The 24,603-nt window shown below is 36.6% G+C and overlaps 1 protein-coding gene across 1 annotated transcript in view; it reads right to left on the bottom strand.

Moving 5' to 3' along the window:
- The window catches only part of TOMM70 (translocase of outer mitochondrial membrane 70), a 37,149-nt gene that overhangs the window by 1,589 nt on the left and 10,957 nt on the right, over positions 1 to 24,603 (bottom strand). Inside the window, exons 2-12 of the mRNA XM_069065356.1 lie at positions 20,056 to 20,229; positions 19,696 to 19,822; positions 18,312 to 18,421; positions 14,396 to 14,544; positions 11,978 to 12,185; positions 10,271 to 10,405; positions 9,159 to 9,266; positions 7,882 to 7,998; positions 4,545 to 4,642; positions 2,701 to 2,823; positions 1 to 1,058 (exon numbers count right to left, since the gene is read on the bottom strand). The exon at positions 1 to 1,058 is cut by the window's left edge and continues 1,589 nt beyond it. Coding sequence (XP_068921457.1) covers positions 905 to 1,058; positions 2,701 to 2,823; positions 4,545 to 4,642; positions 7,882 to 7,998; positions 9,159 to 9,266; positions 10,271 to 10,405; positions 11,978 to 12,185; positions 14,396 to 14,544; positions 18,312 to 18,421; positions 19,696 to 19,822; positions 20,056 to 20,229 — 1,503 coding nt within the window. The 3' untranslated portion in view covers positions 1 to 904. The remainder of the gene's footprint in view (positions 1,059 to 2,700; positions 2,824 to 4,544; positions 4,643 to 7,881; positions 7,999 to 9,158; positions 9,267 to 10,270; positions 10,406 to 11,977; positions 12,186 to 14,395; positions 14,545 to 18,311; positions 18,422 to 19,695; positions 19,823 to 20,055; positions 20,230 to 24,603) is intronic.

Raw genomic sequence — 24,603 nt, 5'->3', positions numbered from 1 at the left:
AAGCCAGCATTTGAATTTCTTTAAAAAAGTGTACACCATTAAGCCTAGCAGTACCAAGTTCAGAAAATAGTCTTAAGCCTTTAGAAACCCACCTCCTTCACCTCTTGAATGGTCTACTCTCCCAACAGTAGCAATACTATTAAAAGTCTTGCAGCCTATACAAGTCCTTCAAAACAGATTTTTTACTTCTGCATAGTTTTACTATAGGGATTTTGTGGTTGGCTTTAGATTTGAAACTAGATTTCTCATCATTTATTAGTCGCTGTGGAAAATGATCAAATTGATCAATAGCTGCCACCAGGTTCTTCCTAGAGTTGTGCAGAAGGCAAAGGCACTGTGTGCCTCTGGTCATATTTAAGGTTCTCTCTCAATTTAGCTTTAAAAACAAAAACATACTTTTTTTTCCTTTGAAAAACAAATAATCAACCCATAGGGATTAAATGCATATAAAAGAAATCTATTTTATAGCAACTCGCCATACTATTTTTAAAACCAACATGCTGTAAAATGTTCATATATATTATGTGTATATATGTACACATATACATACACACACACATATATATAAAAATAAAAACAAAAATCCAAAACATAATCACTCCCCCCGCCCATAAACAAATCCAAGTTTTTATTTGCATGGCCAAAATATCCTTTCTTCCCTTTGCAACATTGTTTTAGATATCCCTTTCTGTTGCATTAGGGAATAAACTTCAACACTGCAAACTTCCTTGAACAGCCACTCCCCACAACCCCTAAACATTAAACAGATGTAACAAATGACAAACACCACAAACGGAAAAACTAAATTCCACCATTCACCACGGTCTGTGATCACGTCTGTAGGGCTCGGTTGAAGTGTAGGCAAACATCTAAAAAGAGGGTCATTTTTCCTTTCCCAGCTGTTTTACAATGTGGGAGGTTTTAATCCATATTTCTTTGCAACTTCTGTCTGAGCATAGGCAGCATCACAAAGTGAATAGAGGTGTGCCATCTCCATTTCAGATTTGGCCAGGTTAATCGCCTTGTTGAACATGTCAATGGCCTTATCCATGTTTCCCCTGAAAGGACAAAAATCCAAGTCAAAACAACACCATGAATATCTTAATTGTGAAAAAAGACAGTAATGTAAGCAAAATGACAGCAGCCTGACTACTAATAAACCGACAAGTTATCTGCTTCCTATTTCAACTCCTATTATAAGTGAAATATGAGGCTTCTGAGCAATGCTAGGAAGAAGTATGCATTTTTTTTCATGAGACAATGTAAATTCAGTCAGTGAGAAACAATCAGGTTTTAAAAGAACAAGTCATATTTTAAACTTTTTTCCCAGGACAGTATTTTTTTTTTTTTGCTTTTTGGAGGGCAACTGGTGTTAAGTGACTTGCCCCAAGGTCACACGGCTAGTTTGTGTGTTAAGTGTCTGAGGCCGGATTCGAACCCAGGTTCTCTTGACTCCAGGGCCAGTGCTCTATTCACTGCACTACCCAGTTGCCCCAAAGATCTTTTTTTTGCTTTTGGAGGGGGAAGGTAGGGCAATTGGGCCAAGGTCACATAGCTAGTTTTTTTTTTGTTTTTGGTGTGTATAGGGCCGGTCCTCTATTCACTGTGCCACCTAGCCGCCCCAAATTTTATTTTTAAAGTGAGGTTTAAAATCTATAGTCACTATTCTGTTAAAGTACTCAAGCAAAAACACCAAAACTACTCTAATCTTAGTTGTTTAAAGTCAATAGCACTCCACATCACTAATTCAAGGTTGCTTTATCTTGGCCACAGTACAGTCTCTATTCAGTGAATAGCAAAGTCAATGATTCAACTTGTATCTCTCTATACAAACTTCCCCCAGTGCTTCATTAAGCCTGCCACTATTTTGCCCCTGCCCTGGGAAAAGAGCAGGTTTGAGGACCCAGCTATATCTGTTGGTCACTTCTAGTCAGCTTGCACATCCTAAGCTTCATCTGATTATGGGCAATGTGTACTTCTCCAGAGAAAAATTCTCATTTCTGCCTTAGCAATATTAAACTCTTAACAAGAGAACGTCAGACCAGAAATGTTTAACTTACCAAAGGTCATGCATCTAATGAGTAGCCTTGCAATGAAGGCTATTACTACCCCAGACATGTTTCTAGTATAGAGAATGCAGAAAAATCTGCTGACCAACAATGGTCAATGCACTCATTATGGGCCTGGGAATGTTTGGGAAATGATCCTTATCTTTTACCTAAGAAAGTACATATCCTGATTTTGAATATTCATAGACAAATTTTAAAATACTGTTCTGTAGCACTAGGGTCTTATTACTAATCAAACTAGCTGAATGCATTCAGCCCATGTAGAAGAAAGGTAAACAGGAAATTAGGAACATTTAAGTTGAGTGTTAATCTGAGTGTTGTTATCAGGTTTGGGAACCCCAGGCTACTGAGGTGGTGGTGGTAGAAGAACAGAGCAGAATGACCATTGCCTGGAATGTTATAGTTGAGATTCCTTTTGTGTACAAACAACTTGCACTAGATGGCCACTGAAGTCCCTTTCAACTCTCAAAATTCTATGATTTTGAAAGTTAAAATTCCAGAAGAAACTAACCATTTTATTAGTTACTAAGTAGGCTTTATTTAAAGTCCACCAGAGTGAAGAGGGGTAAAAATTTAAGACCATCCCTCCCCCCATTTTATAGCAATAGGCTCAGAAACAAATTATTTTTACCTCTGCACTTCAATGGTTCCCATCGTTTCATATGCAAAATCACACTTGTTGTCAATTTCGATGGCCTTGCTAATAAGCTCCAAGCCTTTTTCTAGATCTTGTTTCCACTGAAGCTGAAGCAAACTGGAAAGGAGGGTTCAAAGTCAGTGAGGTATTTCCTAAATTAAATACGCCCCCCTCCCATCTCTGGTCAGGGATAGAAGATATAAAATTTAGTCTTTACTCTCAGGAGATGTAATTTAGTTGGAGAAGGAAAAATGGTGCACACACATTGATGACAAATTTTATCATAGACATTACATGCTATAATAAAGAGCATAAATGGCATAAACAGGAAAAGCTTCCTTGGGAGGTGTGTGGAAAAAAGTCACATTTGATAAGGAAGGAGAAGGTTGGTTTATTTTTGGGGGAGAGGATGGGAGAGAAGCATGAGCAAAGTAAAAAGGGTAAGGGGGGGGTGGGAAGGCATGGAGAAGACTATTGTATCTGGAGACAATTTAGGATTTATGAATTAATCCCATAAAATGTACACTATTTTCCAATACACTTATAGTTATACACTTCCTCTCTTGTAAATATAAATACCTTGAGAGAGTATAAGGTACTATAAAACTGAGTTGTAAAAGGGATCTTCCTTTCTGGAGTCTCTTTCCATTATAAACTTTATAAAGAACTCCATTCCTTTATCTGTGCCACCAACACTGGGGACTGAAACCCTGTGATAAATCAACACATTCTGGTCCAGAGGATCTATAGGTACAGAAGCAATTCTAGGACAAAGCTGGGGGAGGGAACTACACTAGAGAAACATTCAGCTTATTTTTTTTTTTTTAAGCAATCAGGGTTAAGTAACTTGCTCAAGGTTACATGGGTGTGGTGCTGAGCGCCTGAGCCCGGGATTGGAGCCGGTGCTCTTACTCGCTGAGCCACCTGGCCGCCCCAAGCAATTGGGATTAAGTAACTTGCTCAAGGTTACACGGCCAGGTGTTTCTGGGAGGGTGCTAAGTGTCTGAGCCTGGGATTCGATCTCCAGGTCTTCTCAACACTGGAGCCGGTGCTCTTACTTGCTGTGCTACCTGGCCGCCCCTCAGCTTATTTTTGTAACAAGAAAAACAAAAGGCAAACATCTTTGGTGTATACATAATTTCATAATGCACACCTGACATTTTCAGAATCTCTAGCTGCATAATGTCAATATGCTCTAAAAACTAGATTATATATTAAGATTAATCATGAATCATTAATCATGAAATTATATGTTCTTCCCACCAGTTACTGTCATTTCTCTACAAAAAAAGAAGTAGACAGCTAAGGATTTTTGAAAACTGAGTTGGCTTAAATAGTAGTGGTAGGTTAAGGCTAAGTTAAGGCACAGTGGATAGAGTACCGGACCTGCAGTCAGGAAGACTCCTCTTCCTAAGTACAAATCTGGCCCCAGACACTTCCTAGCTGGTCAAGTCATTTAACCTCATTTGTAAAATATGCTGGAGAAAAAAAATGGCAAACCATCCCAGTATCTTTGCCCAAGAAAACCCCAAATGGGGTAATGGAGTAAGACTAGACTGAGAATACTCAACAACAAAAAGTGGTGGCTGTAATACTCACTGGCTTTTGCCTTACCTCTTAAGTACAGCCATGTGTATGGGGATATTAATAGACTTGGATGCATCAATAGCACTGCATCCTTCACCTTTAAGTCATATTGCATTTGAAAAGAATTGAAATGTTAAAGTGCTATGTGCTGTGGGAAGTTTGACTTAAATTTCTCATTTTATCAACCACATCCAAACTATTTATAACTATGGAAAAATGGTGAAATGAACAGAAACCACAAAAATACATACCCTTTATGAACATATGTTGTGGCATTATCTGGTTCCAAGTCAATACATTTATCATACATTTCATCTGCTTTACCAAATTGTTGCTGATCTGTTAGTGCCTGTGAGGTGACAATTCAATGAAACTGAGTAATGAATCACTCAATGCAATTTTAAATTATAATTTCTTAGTATCACTGGCTGGTTGTTTTCATTCTCTATATTTCAATCACAGAGGTTTCTATGCATTCTCCCTCAATCCCCCAACCAAGCTAAAACTTGACTACCTTCTTCCTTTGTTTCAATGATAAAGGTTTCACAGAACAGAAGAGCAATCATGAATTTCATGTTTGTATCCATAAAACCTACCAGATTCATTCACAACCTCTTAACCAAATATATTTTACATCTCAATAGTTTTGTACTTTAAAAAGGTCCAACAATGTTATCTGTTCTCTGCATCACAATATTTAAAAAAAAACCTACTCCTAGAAGTACATGCTGGAAATGCTTTATATCCCCTTCATTTGCCAATCCTATGTATAAAATGAATTCCTACCCATCTTTATGTTTTGGGGTTGTTTTTTTTTTTTTTTTTGCTTTTTGAAGGGGGAAGTAGGGCAATTGGGGTTAAGTGACTTGCCCAAGGTCACACAGCTAGTTTCATGTTAAGTGTCTGAGGCCAAATTTGAACTCAAGGCCCTCCTGAGTCCAGAGCTGGTGCTCTATTTACTGCCCCACCTAACCATCTTTAAAAGCAAAATTCAAAAGCCAACTTCTCCAAAAAGCTTTCCCTGATTCTCTAGTCAGCTGTCAGTCAACAAACATTTATTAAGCTCTGGAGCTATAAAGAAAGGCAAGAGTCTCTGCTTCCAAGGAGCTCACAGTGTAATGGGGAAGACAATATGCAATGTACAAATAAAATATATGCAGATTAAACTGGAAATAATCAACATATTATATATAAACATTACTCAGTGGCATAGAGGTGGGCTGAGAGGGGGGATCAGGAAAGCCTTCTTTCTTGTAGGTGAAATTTAAAAGCTGGGATTTGAAAGAACCCAAGACGCAGAGATGTGGAGGAAAAAAATTCCAGTTATGGGAGATAGCCAGGGAAAACACACAGGAGTCTGGAGATGGACAATCTTCTTTAAGGAACATCAAGGAGAGCAGTGTCAGTGGGTTGCAGAGTATATGGAGGAGTGTAAGGTAAGGCCATTGCAGGTAAGTGGTTAAAGGATTAACAGCTCTCAAAATAATCACTGCAAGCTATTAAAATCTAGATGGAAGAATGCTATAAGTCACTAATAAGAAGAAAAAAGCAACTATGAGGTTTTCGAATCACATCCAGCAAATTGTGGAAAGGTTGTGGAAAGAGGGGCACACTAATGCAATGCTGGAAGAGGTGTAACATGGAAATAGCATAACCATTTTGGAAGATAATTTGGAATGATACAAATAAAGTGGCAAAAATATTTACCCAGAGATTTCACTATTATACATGTACCTCAAGAGGTCAATGACAAAAAGGCAAAGCACCATATATTTATAGCAGCACTTTTTGTAGTAGGAAAAAAATAGAGACAGTAGATGTCTATCTACTGTGGAAGAACAAGGTATAGTACATTAATGTAAAGGATTATTACTGTGTCCTAAAGAAAAACAAATATGAATACAGAAGCATGGAAAGATAAATAATATTAAAAATAAAAATAATCAAAGCCAAGAAAATAAACACAAAAGGACTTAATTCAAAATAAAAGCCAAGAAAACAACACAATGATTACATCAATGTAAATGGAAACAACCGCCACAAAATAAAGATGAATATTACAAAAATATGAAAAACAAGTGTGGCCCAAAGAGATGAGAGAACACCTTTCCCTCCCCTAACTTTAGTTCCTTTGCAGAGGTGGGAGGTCCACAGATATGGAACAATACTGCATATAATGTCAAGATTTTTTGAGGTTTGGTAAGTTTTGCTGTTTTTCCATCACTTTTCTTCCTTTTTCAATAATTCTATTATAAGGGATGGCTCCTTCGGGTTGGGGAATATGGAGGAAATCTAAGCAATGTAAAATAAAAAAAATTTAAAAAAAAGTTCAAAAGATGTGGATGCACAATCCACAAAACATGGCAACTGATATGTAGGTGAGAACAAATGAAGAGCCATGGTCAACAGGTGACTTAAAAAAAAAAAAGATGTGGGGACATTTGAATGGGAAATAGATTTCAGGGGAGAGTGGGTTAGAAAGGAAGGGGATAATGTCGATGGGACATTCAATTTGAAATGTCTAAAAGGCAGTTGGTTGATGTGGAACTGCAATTGAGAATAAAGATTAGGCTGAGTAATAGCGATCTGGGAGTAATTCTCTGTAGAAATAACTTGACTTCACAGAAGCCAATAAGATCAGTGGGAAACAACGTAAGGAGAAAAGCCTCAGGACAGAACATTGGGGTACACCCACAACTAGAGTAGGGTAAGGTAGGGTGGCTAATTCTCCATGACAAGCTAGCAAAGGAGACTGACACTAAGTGGTTATACAGAGAGGAGAACCAATAGATAGACAGCAGGTCAAAAACTCAGATGAAAAGTATCCAAGAGGAGGATGGTCAGAGTCGAATCCTATAGAAGTCAAGGATATGAACTGAAAAAGCAATTAAGAAACTACTGACTATCTAAGAAAGTTATTATTACATGGTATTTTGTTTTCCTAAGTACTAAAATAGGTACTTCTTAACTGACACAGGAAGTGGTTAAAGAACAATCATTTAATTATTTCAAAGTACAGAGGGTGGGAGTTGGGTAGCAAAGGGTGAGGTGACACAGAAGGGCTGTTAATCACTTGGATCATTTTAGAATCTCAGATCAAGTCTCCAAATTCAACTCAAATGTTCAAAATCAGCTCTAGTTCGTATTTTTTAATCACCTGTATTCTGGAGTAAGTTGTGCTGCTTCAAGGGGACAATGTTGGATAATTTAGAATTCCAACATAGGGTCTATGTTGCCCTGCCAAAGGACCATTGTCTGCCTCTGAAGCAGTGTTCCTAACTTATTTTTGTGCCATGGACCTCTTTTCAGAATAATATTTTAAGTGAGATTACAAAGAAAACCAGTTATACTGAAATAGTTAACAAAATAGTTAAAGAATTCATGGTCCCTAAGTTAAGAAGCCCTAATCTAAAGCAAAATAAATCAACAGTTGCATATATCCAAGCAAGGTACATTACCTCTAGAGAGATTATATCTTTATATTCTAAATGACCATTTAGTGAGAAGTGGTTATTAGATTTTAGTGGGATTTTGCTTAGCAAGACTTATTAAATTAGCAAGACTAATAAAATGTCTACCATCACTTACCTGGGCATACAATGCATAGCCTTCAGCACATCTTGGAAATTTCTTTATGACATCCTCAAAGCCTTTCATAGCTGCCTGAACTTGTGTAGAATTGTTTCCTGTGTAAGCTTGACGATACTGTTTTGAAAACAAAATACACACTCATAGCAGGCCAGTCAAACCCAAATCATAAAATACAACAGTAAAGGGACACAAAGTGGTATATGCATGCTTCAGAATTTTTAGTTGGGCAATTGCATAAAATACTTTGTGTTCTGACATATTCCTGAGAAATATGCTAGCAAAAAGATTTGTTGGGGGTGTTTTGATAATAATCTATCATTTCATTTTGGCCACTTCATTAAGATATTTCTTATAAAAGGAAAAAAAATCACAGATAAATTGGGAGATTTCTAAGTCTTCACAATGTGGCAATATTTTTATTAGTAGTCATTGTCATAATGGTGCTTTCTGAAAAGCAGAAAATTCACAGACTTAGTGTTAAAAAGACAACTCAGTTTTTACTTGTACTCAAAAGTCTACCTAGTCATAAAACACATCCCTTATTTAAAAGGAATAATTTGTTTTTAGAGGCAGTATGGCACAGTGGATAGAGGAACCAGCCACAGAATCAGAGAAAAATGGATTCAGGGCCTCCAAAATTACCAAGTCTTTCAGTGGCACCTCTTAGCAGTTATAAAAGAGTTGCTACTTTGCATTTGTGGAGTGAGTTAATCACATCCTAGCCAAGAGTTTTCTACTCTGAACATGTAAGTCCTTACACTTATTTTACAAATTACAAAGGAAAATCAATTTTATATTTTCAGTCCTATCCATTTGAACATTAAAAATACTGTTACTACAGCAGCAAGAGTAAATACACCTTAAGTCAAATGCTTAGAGAATGTTTATCAGTTAAAGCTCACTGAATGATGAAGCAGAAACCTGACATTTGTAAGTGAGGATGGGAGCATAGCTCTAGAGGTAAAATGGCCTTATAGTGTGCCTAATCCAAACCTCTCATTTTACAGATGAGGAAACCAGGGCCCAGGAAAGGTTTAGTGATTTGCTCAGAGTAGGTTACTAAGTATCAGTAGCAGGATGAAAATTCAGTTCTTCCTCTAGACCAAGTGCTTTAGGGTCACAAGACGAAGAGTTAAAAAATCAAAGTAAATACACATGTAATGATGCTTAATAGAATTTTTTAATATACAAATACCCCTTGTAAAAAAGGGGCAAATTAGTTAATGAAATAAAATTAAGTTGAGCAGTATTTAAAATACTTAAGAAATACCTACCAATGCAAAACACTTTTGAGCTTGTGCCAGGGCAGAATCAGGTCGTAATCTAATACATTCATCAAAATCTGCTACTGCTTCTTCAACCTGATCAAGAAGGATCTTTAACTAAGGAAATAAAAACAAAGTTAATTCTTATTCCCAAATTATTCAGTAAAAAGCAAGCACCAGCACCACTATGGAAAAAATGCATTTTGTCAAAAAATTTGTTATTCGCACAGTTCTGAATAACACTGAAATATTAAGTGAATATTTGCCATTAAGAAACACTGATTGCAGTCTTAACGAAAGACTTCAAAGAAATCAGATATGACAATAATATCAGAAAAGCAAAAGTACAATAGCTACAAAATGCTAGTAATTTATAAAAAAAAAAAATTAGAATATATTTCTTTTCCTATAAAACAGGCCTAAAGTGTACTACAGTACTGCAGATGATATGGTTATAAAGGAAAATGCAAGGCACACAGAGAACACAAAGAGTTTTAGATTAATTGTTGTAATTGTTTGTAACATACACTCAAAAAATTATGCTGCTGACTTGTGACAACTTAATTTATTGTGTTCATATTTCACGTCATACTGAAAAATGTTTTTTAAAGTTAAGGCAGACAACATTTCTCTGCTTCAACCTCCTTCTTAGTATCAGATCGTGGACCCAGAGTTGGGAGGGGCCTCAGGGCATCTACTCTTACTCCTACGTTTTACAGAAGAGGGAAACACACTGAGGGTTTTCAACTTCCGAAAAGCAACAAGCATAGCTGTACATATCACCCCAAAGGTCTCCAGGACATTCTGCTTGGGTCCTAGAAACTCAGCAGTTAGAAAGCGATAGTTACCATGGCCATTAGTATCTAATTCCTTTAAAAAAAAAAAAAAGGACCAAAAGAAAGGATAAGCCTCCTAAGACTATTTGGTGTAATGACTATGTGACTATATCCCTAACACTTCTGACTTGAAAAGCCTTGTTGGCATGAGGGAGGCAAACCCAGACAAAGAAATAAATGAAGGCATCATAAATCAAGATGTTAGTAAAAACAGGGAACTATAAATACCTCTTAGAAAAAGTAAATCATTTCCAAAGGTCAAAACATTAAGTACAGCGTGTTTACCTGTCCTCGATGGTGGTAGACATCTGCGTTCTGGGGATCAATATCAGCAGCCATGTTAAAATCCTGAGTAGAGAGCAAAGGCTGCTGCTGTTGCATATACATGCTGCCTCTTTTGATCAAGGCATTTGCACGAAGCTGTTGATCAAAACAAAGGAAAGATTAAAAACAGCAAGTGTTAGCAACACCATCCTTTGAACTCTTACACTACTGTCTTTCTTATAGCACTTACTACATTTTACATTGTATCATAGCTATGTTCACAATTCTCTCTACTATTACAATGTAAAGGTGCAGCATGGCCACTGGATGGAGGACCAGTCTCAGAGTCAGGAAGACCAGGGTTCAAGTCCTGAACTTCTGGTTATGTGACTCTGGCAAGGCACTGAACCTTCTAGTGTCTCAGGGAACTCTGAAACCCTCTTTAAGGTTCAGATAAATTGCCACAGACAATGGAAGAGTGAATTACTGGAGGCCCCTTCCCTCCCTGATGAGTCACAGCACTGTCTCAAATCCTACTTGAAAACACTGAACCAAAATTCCTTGGGGACATGGCTTCTAGTTCTTCACTCCCCACAGCTCTAGTCGCCCCCCAACCCCCAAAGCAGGTCCTCACTAAGTGTGCACAGAGGGGTTAGTGTTAGTGCTCAGTGAACTTTACTTCTATTTATGATCAGTAAATGAGAGAAGTCAAAGCTTACGAATGGAAGCACTTATCAATTTCTATCTCAAAACTAGTTAAACATCTCACCATTAACTTAGTCTAATCATATTGCATAATTAGCATTAGACAAAAAATAAGCACGTAATTATCTGGGTGTTTTCTCCTGGAGGATTTCCTAGTTGAATAGTTCAGGAGCTAATGCTGACCAACATCAATAGCAGATTATCCTTTCTTTGTAGTGAAGGAGAAATACCAGTAGAAGCAGCCTAAAGATTAATCATTTTATAAAGAACCAGAGGCATGGGAAGCCTAAGTAAATTATACAAGGTAACCAGGTAAAGCCCTGCTTTTTTGCAAATTAAAATAACTTTTCTGTTAAATACTGTAACACTACTGTTAAGAAAACTGAAATGCCCTGAAGTAGAATAAAACATTTTTTTAGAGTGACTTGTCCAAGGTCACACGGCTAGTAAGTGTGTCAAGTGTCTGAGGCCAAATTTGAACTCAGGTCCTCCTGACTCCAGGGCTGGTGTTCTATTCACTGTGCCATCTAGCCGCCCCAAGAACAACATTTTTCCTAGGGAAAGATCATTGATATTTTGTTTCATTCCATTCCCTCAAACATTAATGGATTATTTTACTTTCAGACCAAAGAAATATCTTTATAATAAATGTATATGGGCAATATGTGAGAGCAGCTAGGTGGTACACTGGGTGAAGCACTGAGCCTGGAGTGAGGATGACTCATCTTCCTGGGTTCAAGACCGGCCAAATACATTCTCTAGCTGTGTGACCCTAGGCAAGTCACTTAAGCTTATTTGTCTCAGTTTTTTCATTCGTAAAATGAGCTGGAGAAGGTAATGGCAAACCATTCCAGTACCTTTCCCAAGAAAATTTCAAATGGGGTCAAGAAGAGTCAGACATGACTGAAAAACAACTGAACAAAGAGTACTACTGCAAAGCAAACCTTTAAACAATTATTTCCCTTCCCACAACACTATAGCATATCAAAAAGGAAAAAAAGAAAAAAAAAACACTTTTTTTACCTTCACATTGGCATCTTCCATGCTGATGACCTGATCTAAATCTGGCTTAGCTGCATTGGCATTGCCAATAAGTAAGTAGAAAGTGGCTCGCAGCAACAATGCTTCGGCTATATATTTACCTCGAGCATCTATTTCTTTTGTGCACTCACTTATAATCTTATCATAGTTTTCTTCTTCCATGTATTGCTTAGCCTTTAAATATCCAGAGCTGGAAATAAATGTCAATAGAGAGAACTATTCATTAACTACATACTTAAATCTGGCCATAATCAATATGTGTCAGGTTAAGCAGACAGCAGCTGGGACTGGCCTGGTAAAAAGACAAAAATGGTGGACATAGCATCATCAACAACAGCATCTGATACTTAGTGAGTGCTTTAAGGTTTACAAAGCATGTTCCTTATCACATAAAATGTAATTCCAACATTTGGAGAATTAGATAACAGGGAAACAGATTAGACTTGGACCAATGGCCAAGTTACAAGGATACTGATTTCAGAACAATATAGGGTTGTCCCAAAACTCAGAACTTTTTGGAACAATTTGTATATATGGAAGACCAAGCAATTTCAACTGTCTCAAAATGGAATTAGTTGCTTTGTGTTGTTAGAAATATTAGAGGCAGAGATTTTTAGGGATGCATGAAGGAAAAGCCATAGTGGATAGGTTAGACTCTATGTCCTTGAAAAGCCTTCCAACTATTAAGATTCTAGGGTAAGTACTTTTGTCCATGAATCATTGCATTAATACACAAGGAGACTTTCTAAGGAATTATAAAATTTAAAACAAAATGCTTTTCCTTATAAACGCTACACCAGTCTTCATAATTTTAAATGCACTTATTATCAGTGTCACTCTGACCCCCAGTCATTCCTGCATTCAACTCTGTCCTAAATTACCTAAATGAAAGTAATATAAACAATCACCAATGTGGGGAAACCCACAGAGGAAGATTCCACAAAAAAAAATATTTTTGATGCTGGGCACTTGAATCAATGCTTACACTCACAGATGTTTTAATGTGCTCAAGACCCAAATCATTTCCCAAGATGAAAGTCAACATCTTGAGTTATGTTTGGAAGTATCTCCTAGGAAGTGATTAACAAAAGGTGGAAAATCATTGGGAGAAAAATCACCAACTGTTGCCCAATAAGGCAGGTAATTTGTGACAGTGAAAAGAACACTGGGAAGAGCATCCGGGCTTAAAAGTAGCTGCCGAAGCCCGTTAAGCACCATCACTGTGACCCCGTGTGCAGCGGCGCCTCACACTCCTCATCTGGAAAATGAAGGGTGGTTCCGAGGCAGGGAGAGTGGAATTCAAAGCCAGCCGAAGACACTCTGTAGCTGTGTGACTCTGGGCAAGTCACTTCACCTCAGTTTCCTCATTTGTAAAATGAGGATAATCATAGCCCCTACCTCCCAGGGTTGTTGTGAGGATCAAATGAGATAATTGTAAAGCACTTGCACTTGATGATAACAACAGCTAACATTTATCAAGTGATTATTATCATTCTTTCTCACCCAAAATGCTGTAGGGGCAAAATACAGTGTCTATGCGTAGGAGAAAGGAAGGAGTAAATGAGCTGGGCGTGGGGTGAAGAAGACCTGGCTTCAAAACCAGTCCTGATACTCCAAGAGCTATGTGACTGGCTGACCAGGGCAAATCACTCAAATGCTTTGTCTCAGGTAACTCTCTAAGATTTGTATACGAAGTAAGGTTGGCTCAGTCTACCCCTGTGGATTATGCTTTGGGTGTACGTACAGTTGTATGATCAGTAAGAGGTAATTTCCCTAAATTTCAAAAGAGTACATGTATTCATGTTGTGAAAATGTGTTGCTACATATTTTCTATGTTCCTTAATTTACTGCCTTGAAAAGATCACATGTTTTCTAGGACGGCATGAACAGCATCACTCATGAGTTTAGTTTACCTATATTATCACAGTTGGTTAAATTGCATACATAGTAAAATATAGCTCAGGCATATTAAATGTTGCATGTATTAAAATTCACACTATTTGAAACTGTAATTATATAAATTATGCTAATTGGTTCTAGCCCAATGGGAAATATGCCATACAAATTTGAACAGTGAGATAATGGGATTCTTCATTTATACTAACCAAGACCTAGCAACACTCCACCTTCAAGTACATATACATGATCCTACAATTGAACTGGACAAGATTTGCTGCCTGAGAGAATAACTGCCCCTGCTTGGACAAGCAAGGCAGATAGCATAGTGAGAGTAAACTATAAGCAAATGCTATACTTTTAAAACAATCCTACATGTTGGATTCATAATTCTTGAGAGACTGCCTCAATCAAAAGGCACCAAGCATTTGCCTACTATTTGGAGGTTTAAGTATGGTTTAAAAAACAAACAAACAAACCAACCGCAGGTTTGGGCATACTTACTTTTCTCTAACTTCTAATGCTTCCCCTTCCTTGTCTTTATCTTCATCAGACTTCTCTCCTTTAAGCATAGGCTGAGAGATGATGTCATCAGTGAAGGAACTAAAGTAAGATTTAATGAACTGTGGAGATGGCATCAGAGGCTCACGATTCTGCAATTTATATGATGAAATGTTAAAATGGAAAAAATGCTAAAGTACGTACATCTGAAGGATATGGGAGAAGAAAATTAAAACTGTACTTTTAAAAATACATCAGTACTATTGAGCTTAAATCTAAATTGAACTACATTCAATGGGGTTGTCTGGTTTTATATTTTGCTTCTCAGGAGTGAGTCTTTGCCATGAATCATTCATTCATGTGCTAGAAGACTCAAATGAAGGACAAAATTCTCTTTATCTGAAGGAATCAAGTTATTTCCAGTCTTGAATGTAGTCTTGCTGCTTCAGAAATCTGGCTAACTATATACTCATTTCTAATATAGACAGTAACATACATCATCCAATTCTTTACTTCTGCCACTCTTGTCCATATTTTCCAATGATTCTTCCATATATAATCTACCCGACAAGCTGGGCAGGGAGTGTTTTGGGGTTCCCCAAAATGGTGCCTTGAACATAGCAAGCCTTAATGTTTGACCTAAGCTACAGTTAATACACAAGTAGAACTATAAGGATCATACTGAAATAAAACAGCTTTTTTTTTGCTTTTTGGAGAGCAATTGGGGTTAAGTGACTTGCCCAAGGTCACACGGCTAGTTTTTGTGTCTGAGTGTCTGAGACCGCATTTGAACTCAGGTCCTCCTGACTCCAGAGCCAGTGCTCTATTCATAAAATAGAATTCTAAAGCTTAAGTTCTGTCAGTTGCAGTTTTTATCATTAAATACTGTGAATGCTTGGTCAACAAGCATTTTATTTAGTGCCTACTATGTGCCAGGCACTGTACTAGAAGCTGGAGGGCTATAACAAAAATGAAACATTTTATTGGGAAAAGCAACACGTAGACACAAATTCATCAATAGATGAGGTAAATAAATACAAAGTAATTAGAAGAACTGGGGGGAGGGTCTTAGGGAAGGAGGGAGAGGGCAGGAAGTAGAACTGTGGAAGAAACTTCTAACAAGTAGCCAAGCATTCAGGACACCGGATGAGTCTGGTAAAAGGCAGAGACAGGGGACATAAAGGTCTGGCAGTGAGAGCTCCTGTAGATTAACAAGCCCCTGATACAAAGCAGAAAAGCCGAGGACAAACTTGAGGTTTTGAACCTGGTTAAGTTCAAGGATGGTAATATTCTTGACAAAAATAGTGAAGGGGGAAGCGCGATGGGTTTGGAGGAAAAGCCAGGAGATTCTAAGTCTGTGGTGATGGCAGCATACTCAAAGGGTGCACAGGCCTGGAGTTCAGGACAACTCCCAGGACTCAGTATTATGAGTCACCTACAGAGTCAAGTTGAGGGTAGCTGATGAAATAGCCCATGAAAGGAGTATATCATGTTAAAAAACGCAGGGGACTTTTTAAAGTTTAAACTGCATTATTAACAGTTTTTCCATCACTTTAAATCTTGACAATCAATAAAACAATAATTAAACTCTATAATTTGTAGTATATGTTGATTTCCAAGGTATAAATGCTCTGAAAATTTAACTATTGGCTCCAGAATACCCCTGAGTATCTTACCTCCCTAGTTAGGGACTGGACATAATCCAGCAAAGGACACTGAAAAGGAAGTCAGGAGGGTCAGAGGGCCAGGAGAGGCAAGAGTACTCAGAAGTTGGCTGCTTTTTTTTAAATGTTTAAGTAAAGAAGGATTTTTAAAATGTCATCAAAATTCCAAAGGACCCACAATGGAAAGTGCTATCCACCTCCAAAGAAAGAACTGATGGAGTCTAAATACAGACTGAAATATACTATTCCTCCTCCCCTTTTTGGGGGTATGTGTATATTTTCTTTAACAACAACAATATTTCCATATTATGGAAACAGGTTTTGCATTACAACACACGTACATACAACCTATATCAAATTGCCTACCATCTCAGGAGAGGGGAGAAAGGAGGAAGAAAATTTGGAACTCAAAATTTTAAAAAATGTTAAAAATTGTTTTTTTAAGTAATTATGATAAAAATCTTTAATAAAGAAAACCTATCAAGGATAAAAAGGAAAAGAAAACATCATCACATATGGTAATTGATAGGTCACTGGCAACATCAGAGAAAACACTTAATTGGTAAGACCATAAAAGAGCCCAAGGCCAGCTACAGGTTTCTCTCTCCTTGAAATTCTAATGAGGTTAAAACAAAGCACAGGCACTAAATATCTAATACCCTGTGGGAACTTAAGTTGTATTAACAAGTTTCTCTAATTTAATTAAACATCTATGAGAATACAAAGAAATCCAACACATATGATATGATTAATAATCCAGTCGAAGCACTGGCCTGAATGAAAAGGCCATGAGGTTTTCAGATTTTTTTTACAAGTTTAATATTCTTCAAAAACAAAATAAAGGTGTCGGGATGACCTGGGGATCAAATCCGGGCTGAGATACTTAGCACCACACCCAGAAATAACTGGCTGTGTAACCTTGAGAAAGTTACTTAACCCCAATTGCTTTAAAACAAACAAACAAAAAAACAAAAACAAAATAAAGACATAATTAAAAGAAAAATATTATTCTTTGATATTTTCATCCCAAGTGCCTCTAGAAATTCTTAGATATATGTGGGTGTTGTTTAGTTTCAGTTGTATCCAATGCTTTGTGACTCTTTTGAGGGTTTTCTTGGCAAAGATATTGGAGTGGTTTTCTATTTCCTTCTCCAGATCATTTTACAGATGAGGAAACTGAGGCAAACAGGGTTGAGTGACTTGCCCAAGGTCATATAGCTAGAATCTGAAGTAAAATCTGAATTCAGGTCTTCTTGACTCCTGCCCTGGTGCTCTATCCAGTGGGCCATCTAACTGCACTCATATGTATGGGTAAGGTAAATTTGGTTAAGGCGTGTGTGTGTGTGTGTGTGTGTGTGTGTGTGTGTGTGTGTGTGTGTAAGGGTAAGGATGAACTATGGGGAGGGGTCAAAAATGAAAAGAAGCTTCATGTGGTAAGGAATGGTCAAATGACTACCAGTCATTCCCTATGTCCACAATCCTTTTTTTTTTGGCTTTTTGGAGGTCAATTTAGGTTAAGTGACTTGCCCATGGTCACATGGCTACTAAGTGTTTCGTGTCTGGGGCTGGATTTGAACTCACGTTCTCCTGACTCCAGGGCTGGTGCTCTATTCACTGTGCCACCTAGCTAACCCAGAAACTATTTGAAACAAATAATTATTAATAATGAGTTAGCATTTATATGGTGCTTTAAGGTTTATAAAGTGCTTTACCACAAATTCACTTGATCCTCACAACAACCCCAGGAGGTAAGGGCTATCTATTATCATCCTTATTATACAGATAAGGAAATTGAGGCATAGAGAGGTTAAATGACTTTTTAAGGGTTAAGTAAGCCAGTACTTACTTAGCTAATAAGATTCTGCAGCAAGATTTGAACTCAGGTATTTTTGATTTTAAGTTCTAAGCTCTAATCACTTCATACCACTCTAATAAGTTATGAACCTCATAAAAAGATCTCCTATAAAACATGTTTCTTGTAAACTTTCATGCTACAGATTCATTTTTCCCCAAACCTCTTAGAAATCAATCAAGTTAGAAGGCAGGGAACATCAAAACCAATGAAAATCTCAACCATCTAGGTTAGCAAAATAAAATGATCAGTCAGACAAAGCAACCAGACAATCCAAAACCAATTTAAAATCCAATTTAAGATCTTCATTTCTGGGCAGCACATTCCAAATGTAAGATGCAGACCTGAGCTGATCCCTCCTCACATTCATTGAATAATCTCTCAGAACACAAATAGAGTTTACCTTGTATTTTTCTTTGGCCTTTTCTTTCCCAAGAAGTTTAAGAACTTTATCAGCTAACAGCATGCTTTGTTGGTTCTGGAAGCCTTCTAAAATACAAACTGCTGTGACATCTAGGAAGAGAGAGAAAAACAGGCATCTTTATCCATTAAACTATCAAGACAACTGAAATACTAGCATTAATTTAACAATGAAAAAAAATTAAAAAAGCAGTGATGTGAACTTTACAATGTGGCCTGGTAAACTGAGACTAAGCCCTTATAAGCTAATTAATTATATACTGTACTAAACAGGGAACAATGAAGACTTAAGTACTGCTTTCCAAAGTACTCAACAACCAGTATGGTTGGTCAACTCCTTTTATGTTGGGTCTCACCTGTCAAATTAGAAGATTGGACTAAATGAGGGGCTCTTAACCAGAAGTCCATGAATAAGTTTCAAAGTGTCCGTGAACTTGGATGGGGAAAAAAAAAAATCACATCTTTATTTCAATACAACTGGTTTTCTTTACAATACTATGTATTTTATTTTATGCAATTTAAAAACATTACTCTGAGAAGGGCTCTGTAGGCTTCACTAGACTACCAAAGAGCTCCAAAACCCTTGGACTAGATAACTTTTTAGTTTTAGATAAGTTTTAGATAAGTTTTTTCCTGCTGCAAAATTCTACAGTTTATGAATTAGAGCTGAGTTCTTAATTTTTTTTGTGCCATAGGCCTCTTTTTGGAAGTCTGATGAAACCCCTGGACTCCTCAGAATGTTAAGTGAATAAAGTACACAGAATTACAAAGGAAACCAATTGTACTGAAATAAAGAAATAATTTTCCCCCCATCTAAGTTCCCAGAACCCTGAAATCTATCAATGGACCACACAGAAAGGGAATGTGGATCCCAAACTAAGATTCACTGGACATTTCCTCTCTAGATAACTTGCTATCACTTGCAACTCATTGGCCATTATGGCCCAAATCACAAACAATGACTCTTGTTGCCATGGAGCTGCCACCTTAAAAATTATTTTCATGAAGTTACATCATTATTCAAGGTAAGAGAAATGGCAACTGAATGTCACATTCAGTTTCCAATGATAGACTACTTTACATTCTCTCTGTATGAGATCCAAGTCAGTATGTTCAATTTCTCATACTAACTTTTGCTTGCTCTAGTGAGCTTCTGTTGATTCCTTCTAACTTCTCCCTGCCAATATAAACTTAATCTTTCTTTTTTTAAAATTAATATGGCTCAATTTTCTTAAAGTCCAGAAGAAATGAAGCAAAATCTCAGTCCTAAATAGGGAAGACATGAAGCTAATAATTTGGTAATAGGGATTTTTTTTAAACAGCCAAATCTACAGTGGTTTATTAAACAAATAAAAAAATGCACTCACCTTCTAAACACTCTTTCTTATTGTCTAGTTTCTCATGGGCTTTTGCACGTCTAAAGAGAGCTTTCACGTATCTGGGATTAAGCTCAACAGCCTTTGTACAATCTTGTGCCACCTCTTTCCACTTTTGCTGCAATTTTAAACAAAAATACCATCCTGAAGGAATAAACTTTTGACAAAGTACCAATCTTGACTTCATGAAGTCATAAAAAGAAAATTAAAACTTACAGTAAATACATTAGTCTGAAATAATCCCCAAAGGTTCAAATCAGTTACTGGATTTGAGTAAATAGCAATAAATTAAGTTTCAGTTTAGCAGACTGGTATGATGGCAAAATTAACAGAAAAAAGTCTAGGACATACCAACTGCTCAAATGCAGCAGCTCTGTTCTGATAAAATGTAGAAAGGTCAGCTTTTTTCTCCGTAGGGCATAAACTGATGGCCTCTGTATAGCACTGAATGGCTTGCTCATATTTTCCTGCTTTAAAATACTTGTTGCCTTTGTTCTTTGCAGCTTGGGCTCTATCAAGGGGACTCTGAAAAAGAAAGGATAATTACCATCCACTATATAACAGAAACCGACTCAGATCCACAGTAACCAATAACAGCTTTAAATGACCTGTGAAGTATAACCACTATGTAAAGACTACCTTAACAACGAGAACATTCAGCACCTAGAAATAAGCTAGGGCATTGGCTCTATGCCCTAAAAAACAAAAACAAAAAACCCTTAAGTATCCTCATTTCTACACAATTGTACCAGTGAGCCAAAATTTTAAATCCCCAAATTTGTACAAAATATGAAAAGTAACCTATAAAATGGATCTAGAAACATAATGAAAGGATCTCAGAAAGCCTGGGAAGGTTGGATGTTTTGTGACAGAAACAGGACTCTATTTAACAAAAACAGTCTTTTACAATAAAACAATGGTGAAATACTTATAACTGCTGGCTAGAATAAGAGGACATTAAGGAGCGTCACCCAAGTGGATCACACCTAACTACAAAGAGTAGTTACAAATGAGACCTTTTGAAAATGTATTTATTCCTTTAATCACAATTTGTGTTTCTAGTATTTTCTCCGTTTTAGTGCCATATTCATTTTGAAGGCATGGAATTGGATAAATCAACGGAAGCTCAAGAGACCAAATGGTCTGAGCCTAACTTGAGCAAAAGTATTCTCTAAAATATACTGACAAGTGGTCACCCAGCTTTATGTTTGAAGATCTCCAATAAAGGGATGGAGAGACACTTCCACTGTCACAGACAGGACTTCCAAAAGACTTCAGGGAAAACAAAACACAACAGGTAAATAAAGAGGATATCCAGATTCCAGCTAAAAAAAGTAACTACTCTTTGAACCAATCTAATGAAACAATGCAATACCTATTTAACCAATCTAATGAAACAATGCAATACCTATTTAACCAATCTAATGAAACAATGCAATACCTATTTAACTAGGTAGTATGTTCAATACTTCTTGGCAAGAGGTGACCAGTTGAAGATGAAGACTCCTTAGGCTGCATACCTATGAGTAGTCAGAAAAACAGGTTTTCCAGATTTTCTTTTATATCTTCCCATACCGATAAATGAGCAGTCCCAGTATGAAGGACACTCAATCTTGAAACTCTTGCCATAAATTGTCAACTCATATTACATTAATTCATCTGTACAAGCTGTATATTTTTAACTATTTTTCATGGAAAAATTGTACTTACTAAATCCCAAAGTTAAGTTTTATATATTTAAAATCCCCACTTCTACTTCATATGAATGACTGGTATTGCAATGTAACATACTGAAAAGACCCGGAATTAAATTCTAGCTCTGTAACCTGTGTGACTCCCCTTCAGTTTTCTCATCTGAAAATGATGAAACTAGACAAGCTGACTTTTAAGGTCAACTTTTAAAGGCATAAGCCTATGAATTAACTATAGTTTTAGATAAAAATAGAAAAAAAATCAATTTTGTACCCTCCCTTATAAAAAAATAAAATTTAATATAAAAAAGTATGACTGCATCAAAAGAATAAACACCAGAAGTAAAGCAATATTTTAAAATTGTTTAAATATTCACAATATTTAAAATAATTTAAAATTTCTCACATTGCACTAAATTTAACCTAAGTATGTCCATGACAAATAGGTTACTAATTTCCCACCTTGCTATATATATATATATGACAGATTCTTTTATTAATTAGAAATACAGGGGCGGCTAGGTGGCACAGTGAAGAGTACCGGCCCTGGAGTCAGGAGGACCTGAGTTCATATCAGGCCTCAGATACTTAACACTTACTAGCTGTGTGTCCTTGGGCAAGTCACAACCAATTGCCCTGCCTTCCCCCCTCCAAAAAGAAAAAAAAAAACCCACAACTGGAAGAGACAGAATTAGACAAAAAGACCATTTCTGATTATAGTCTGCATGTGTAGTTTATGATGCTTATAAAAACAAACTGAAAAAATCGTTCATTAGGCTGAAAAACAGTAGAATCTCCGAAAATCTGGCAGGACTCAATGGCACAAAAATTAGATTTTCCAAGCCCCAGGTGATAGCCCTCTTCCCACAAAAATACACAATCCAACCTGTTTCCCAACACTATTTGCCCACGAGCTGAACTTCTAAGTAGATGGCACAAAGCATACCTGAGCTCTGTGTATCTAATATAAAAGCTATTCCCAATCCCTTTAAAGAAATGGTTGATTTAAATGATGTTACAGGCAAGTTGGGACCACTGCAGGAATAGTTCTATAACCCAGACATCATACTCTTTTCTACTTCCATTACCTGGTAAAGGTCCTCACTATTACCTAACTGAACTATTATATGATAAATGACTCTTAGTTTGGTCTTCTAAACTCTGTAACGCCCCACTCTGGCTAATCCTATTGCATGGGAGTCTGACCATGGCATTTTTGGACTCAAAATACTTTGGAGATTCTTTTTTGAATAAAATTTATATTCCTTTGCGTGGTATTCAAGGCACTCCTGATCTGGCAAATTTCCACCCTTCCAATGTTATATCAAAATGACTCCATATGATCTGTGGACTTCTGCCACTCATAAACATTATGCTTTTCTATATCCTATTCCTTATGCCTAGGAATTAATTCCCTACCTTTTTTCATGTTGAATTTTCTACCTCTCTAACTTCACATAGCACTGTGTCCCTCTTTTAAACACTTTAATATAGTAAACTTTTTTGTGTGTATGCATCCCAGAGAGCTAAGTTCCATCTAAATTTTAAATTTTGCCTTAAAGAAATTTTGTTTTTAATGAATTCCACTGTTTAACAAGGAATTCTGAGCATTTTTTAACTTGCTATGCTTCTTGTACACACAACAAAATTCTCACTGGCAGCAAAAAGAAACAGAAGCACTTGTGTATGCCTAAAAGCACTTTCATAAGAGCTGAGACATAACTTCAATTGCCCAATAATATCAAGCACTTTATTCATTGAGTCTGGTAGTACCTACACCTAACAAGTAGATTAGAGGAAGGCTGCAAATACACAATCATTAAAGAATCAAAACTATGGGTGAACTTTCAATGGCAATAGAGAGAGATACATGATGGGGGCAGGTAGGCTGCATCTTGGTTGACAATGAATTTATAGATCATCCTGGAAAAGAAGTCCAGTCATATAGGAAGAGCAGGGAATTAAGATAAAACTAAAATAGGTTAGTGTTCGGAGGATTGTGGGTACCCTGAGTCAGTAATTAAATTCAGACTACTAGGTAGTGGTTAAAGTGACAAAATGGGCATCTTTTTTTATAAATACACTAAAAGCTGAGAGAGAATGCTACAAGGAAGATCATCAGGAAATCTGTCAATTCAGACTGATTTAGGTTTTAATCCAACAGCTGTGATAAATTTGTGCAATAGGGAAAGTTGTTTTACATTTGGGAAATTGTACTCCAACTCACTCTTTTCCTCCTATTCACTTTATACATACTAATGAATAATTTAAGTCAATAGGTTGCCTATGGAACAGCATATACAGTTTGGACAAGAGTCATGGATTGCTAGACTAATCTCTCTATGCTATAATTCATGGGGAAAAAACCCCCAAACTTTGAAAAAAAAAATTTAAAAGCTATGAAAGGACTATGACCCAGGAAATATATGACTGGAAAAGGTAAGTTATTCACATACTAAGAATAAATCAATGAATAGCTGGAACACTAAATTAGTACCTACGGGATGTTAAAAGACCTAAAAGAAGGTGGAGTAGAAGGATGCCAAGAAATCACACCCTACAAGAAGACACCAATGGAGATGATTATTTTTAGCAATGACCATGAGAATTAATGAAGTATTTGTTTCAGGAAAGTTAAGTGGTTCTTGCCATACAAAAAGGAATAAAGGCAATTCTTATCTTCAAGGAGCTTATTATCTAATATGGGTTCCTCCATGTATCCTTAAAAAAAAAAAATAACTTTTCAACATTTTTACTAATGAGCTGTTAGAAATATGGGCTAAGCAAAAGAATGAGACAAACCAGAAAACTGGAAGTTCAGCTTCCAAAATGATGGTTTGTATTTTGCTTAGTTTCTAAATAACCAACTGGATAATTAAAAAAAAAAAAAACACACACACTACAAAGAAACCAGAAGGCCTTTCCAATTTTCCTTAAGTAAATTTTCAATATTCCTTTCACTCTTTAAATGACATAAAAAAAAACAAAACTGGATATTAATCCTTTTATGAAGAGTAATTTTACACTTTAGTTGTATATAACTATAACAGAAGTCTACATTTTGGTTTCAATATGGATAATTAAAATGGCTAAAGTTTGTGATGTATGAGAAGAAAAAAAAAAGCTGACCTAAAACTATTACCATCTGTCTGTGAATTAGTGTTGACAGTAAAAAAGCCACCTTGCAGCTTGAATTTTGCTTAAATTA

The sequence above is a fragment of the Petaurus breviceps genome, unplaced genomic scaffold (genome assembly GCF_028583685.1).
Source record: "Petaurus breviceps papuanus isolate PSGF00001 unplaced genomic scaffold, PetGlider_PUasm1.0 90683, whole genome shotgun sequence".
Taxonomy (NCBI): Eukaryota; Metazoa; Chordata; class Mammalia; order Diprotodontia; family Petauridae; genus Petaurus; species Petaurus breviceps.
Note: the sequence above shows the minus strand (reverse complement) of the source record. Positions and strands in the feature narration are given on the sequence as shown.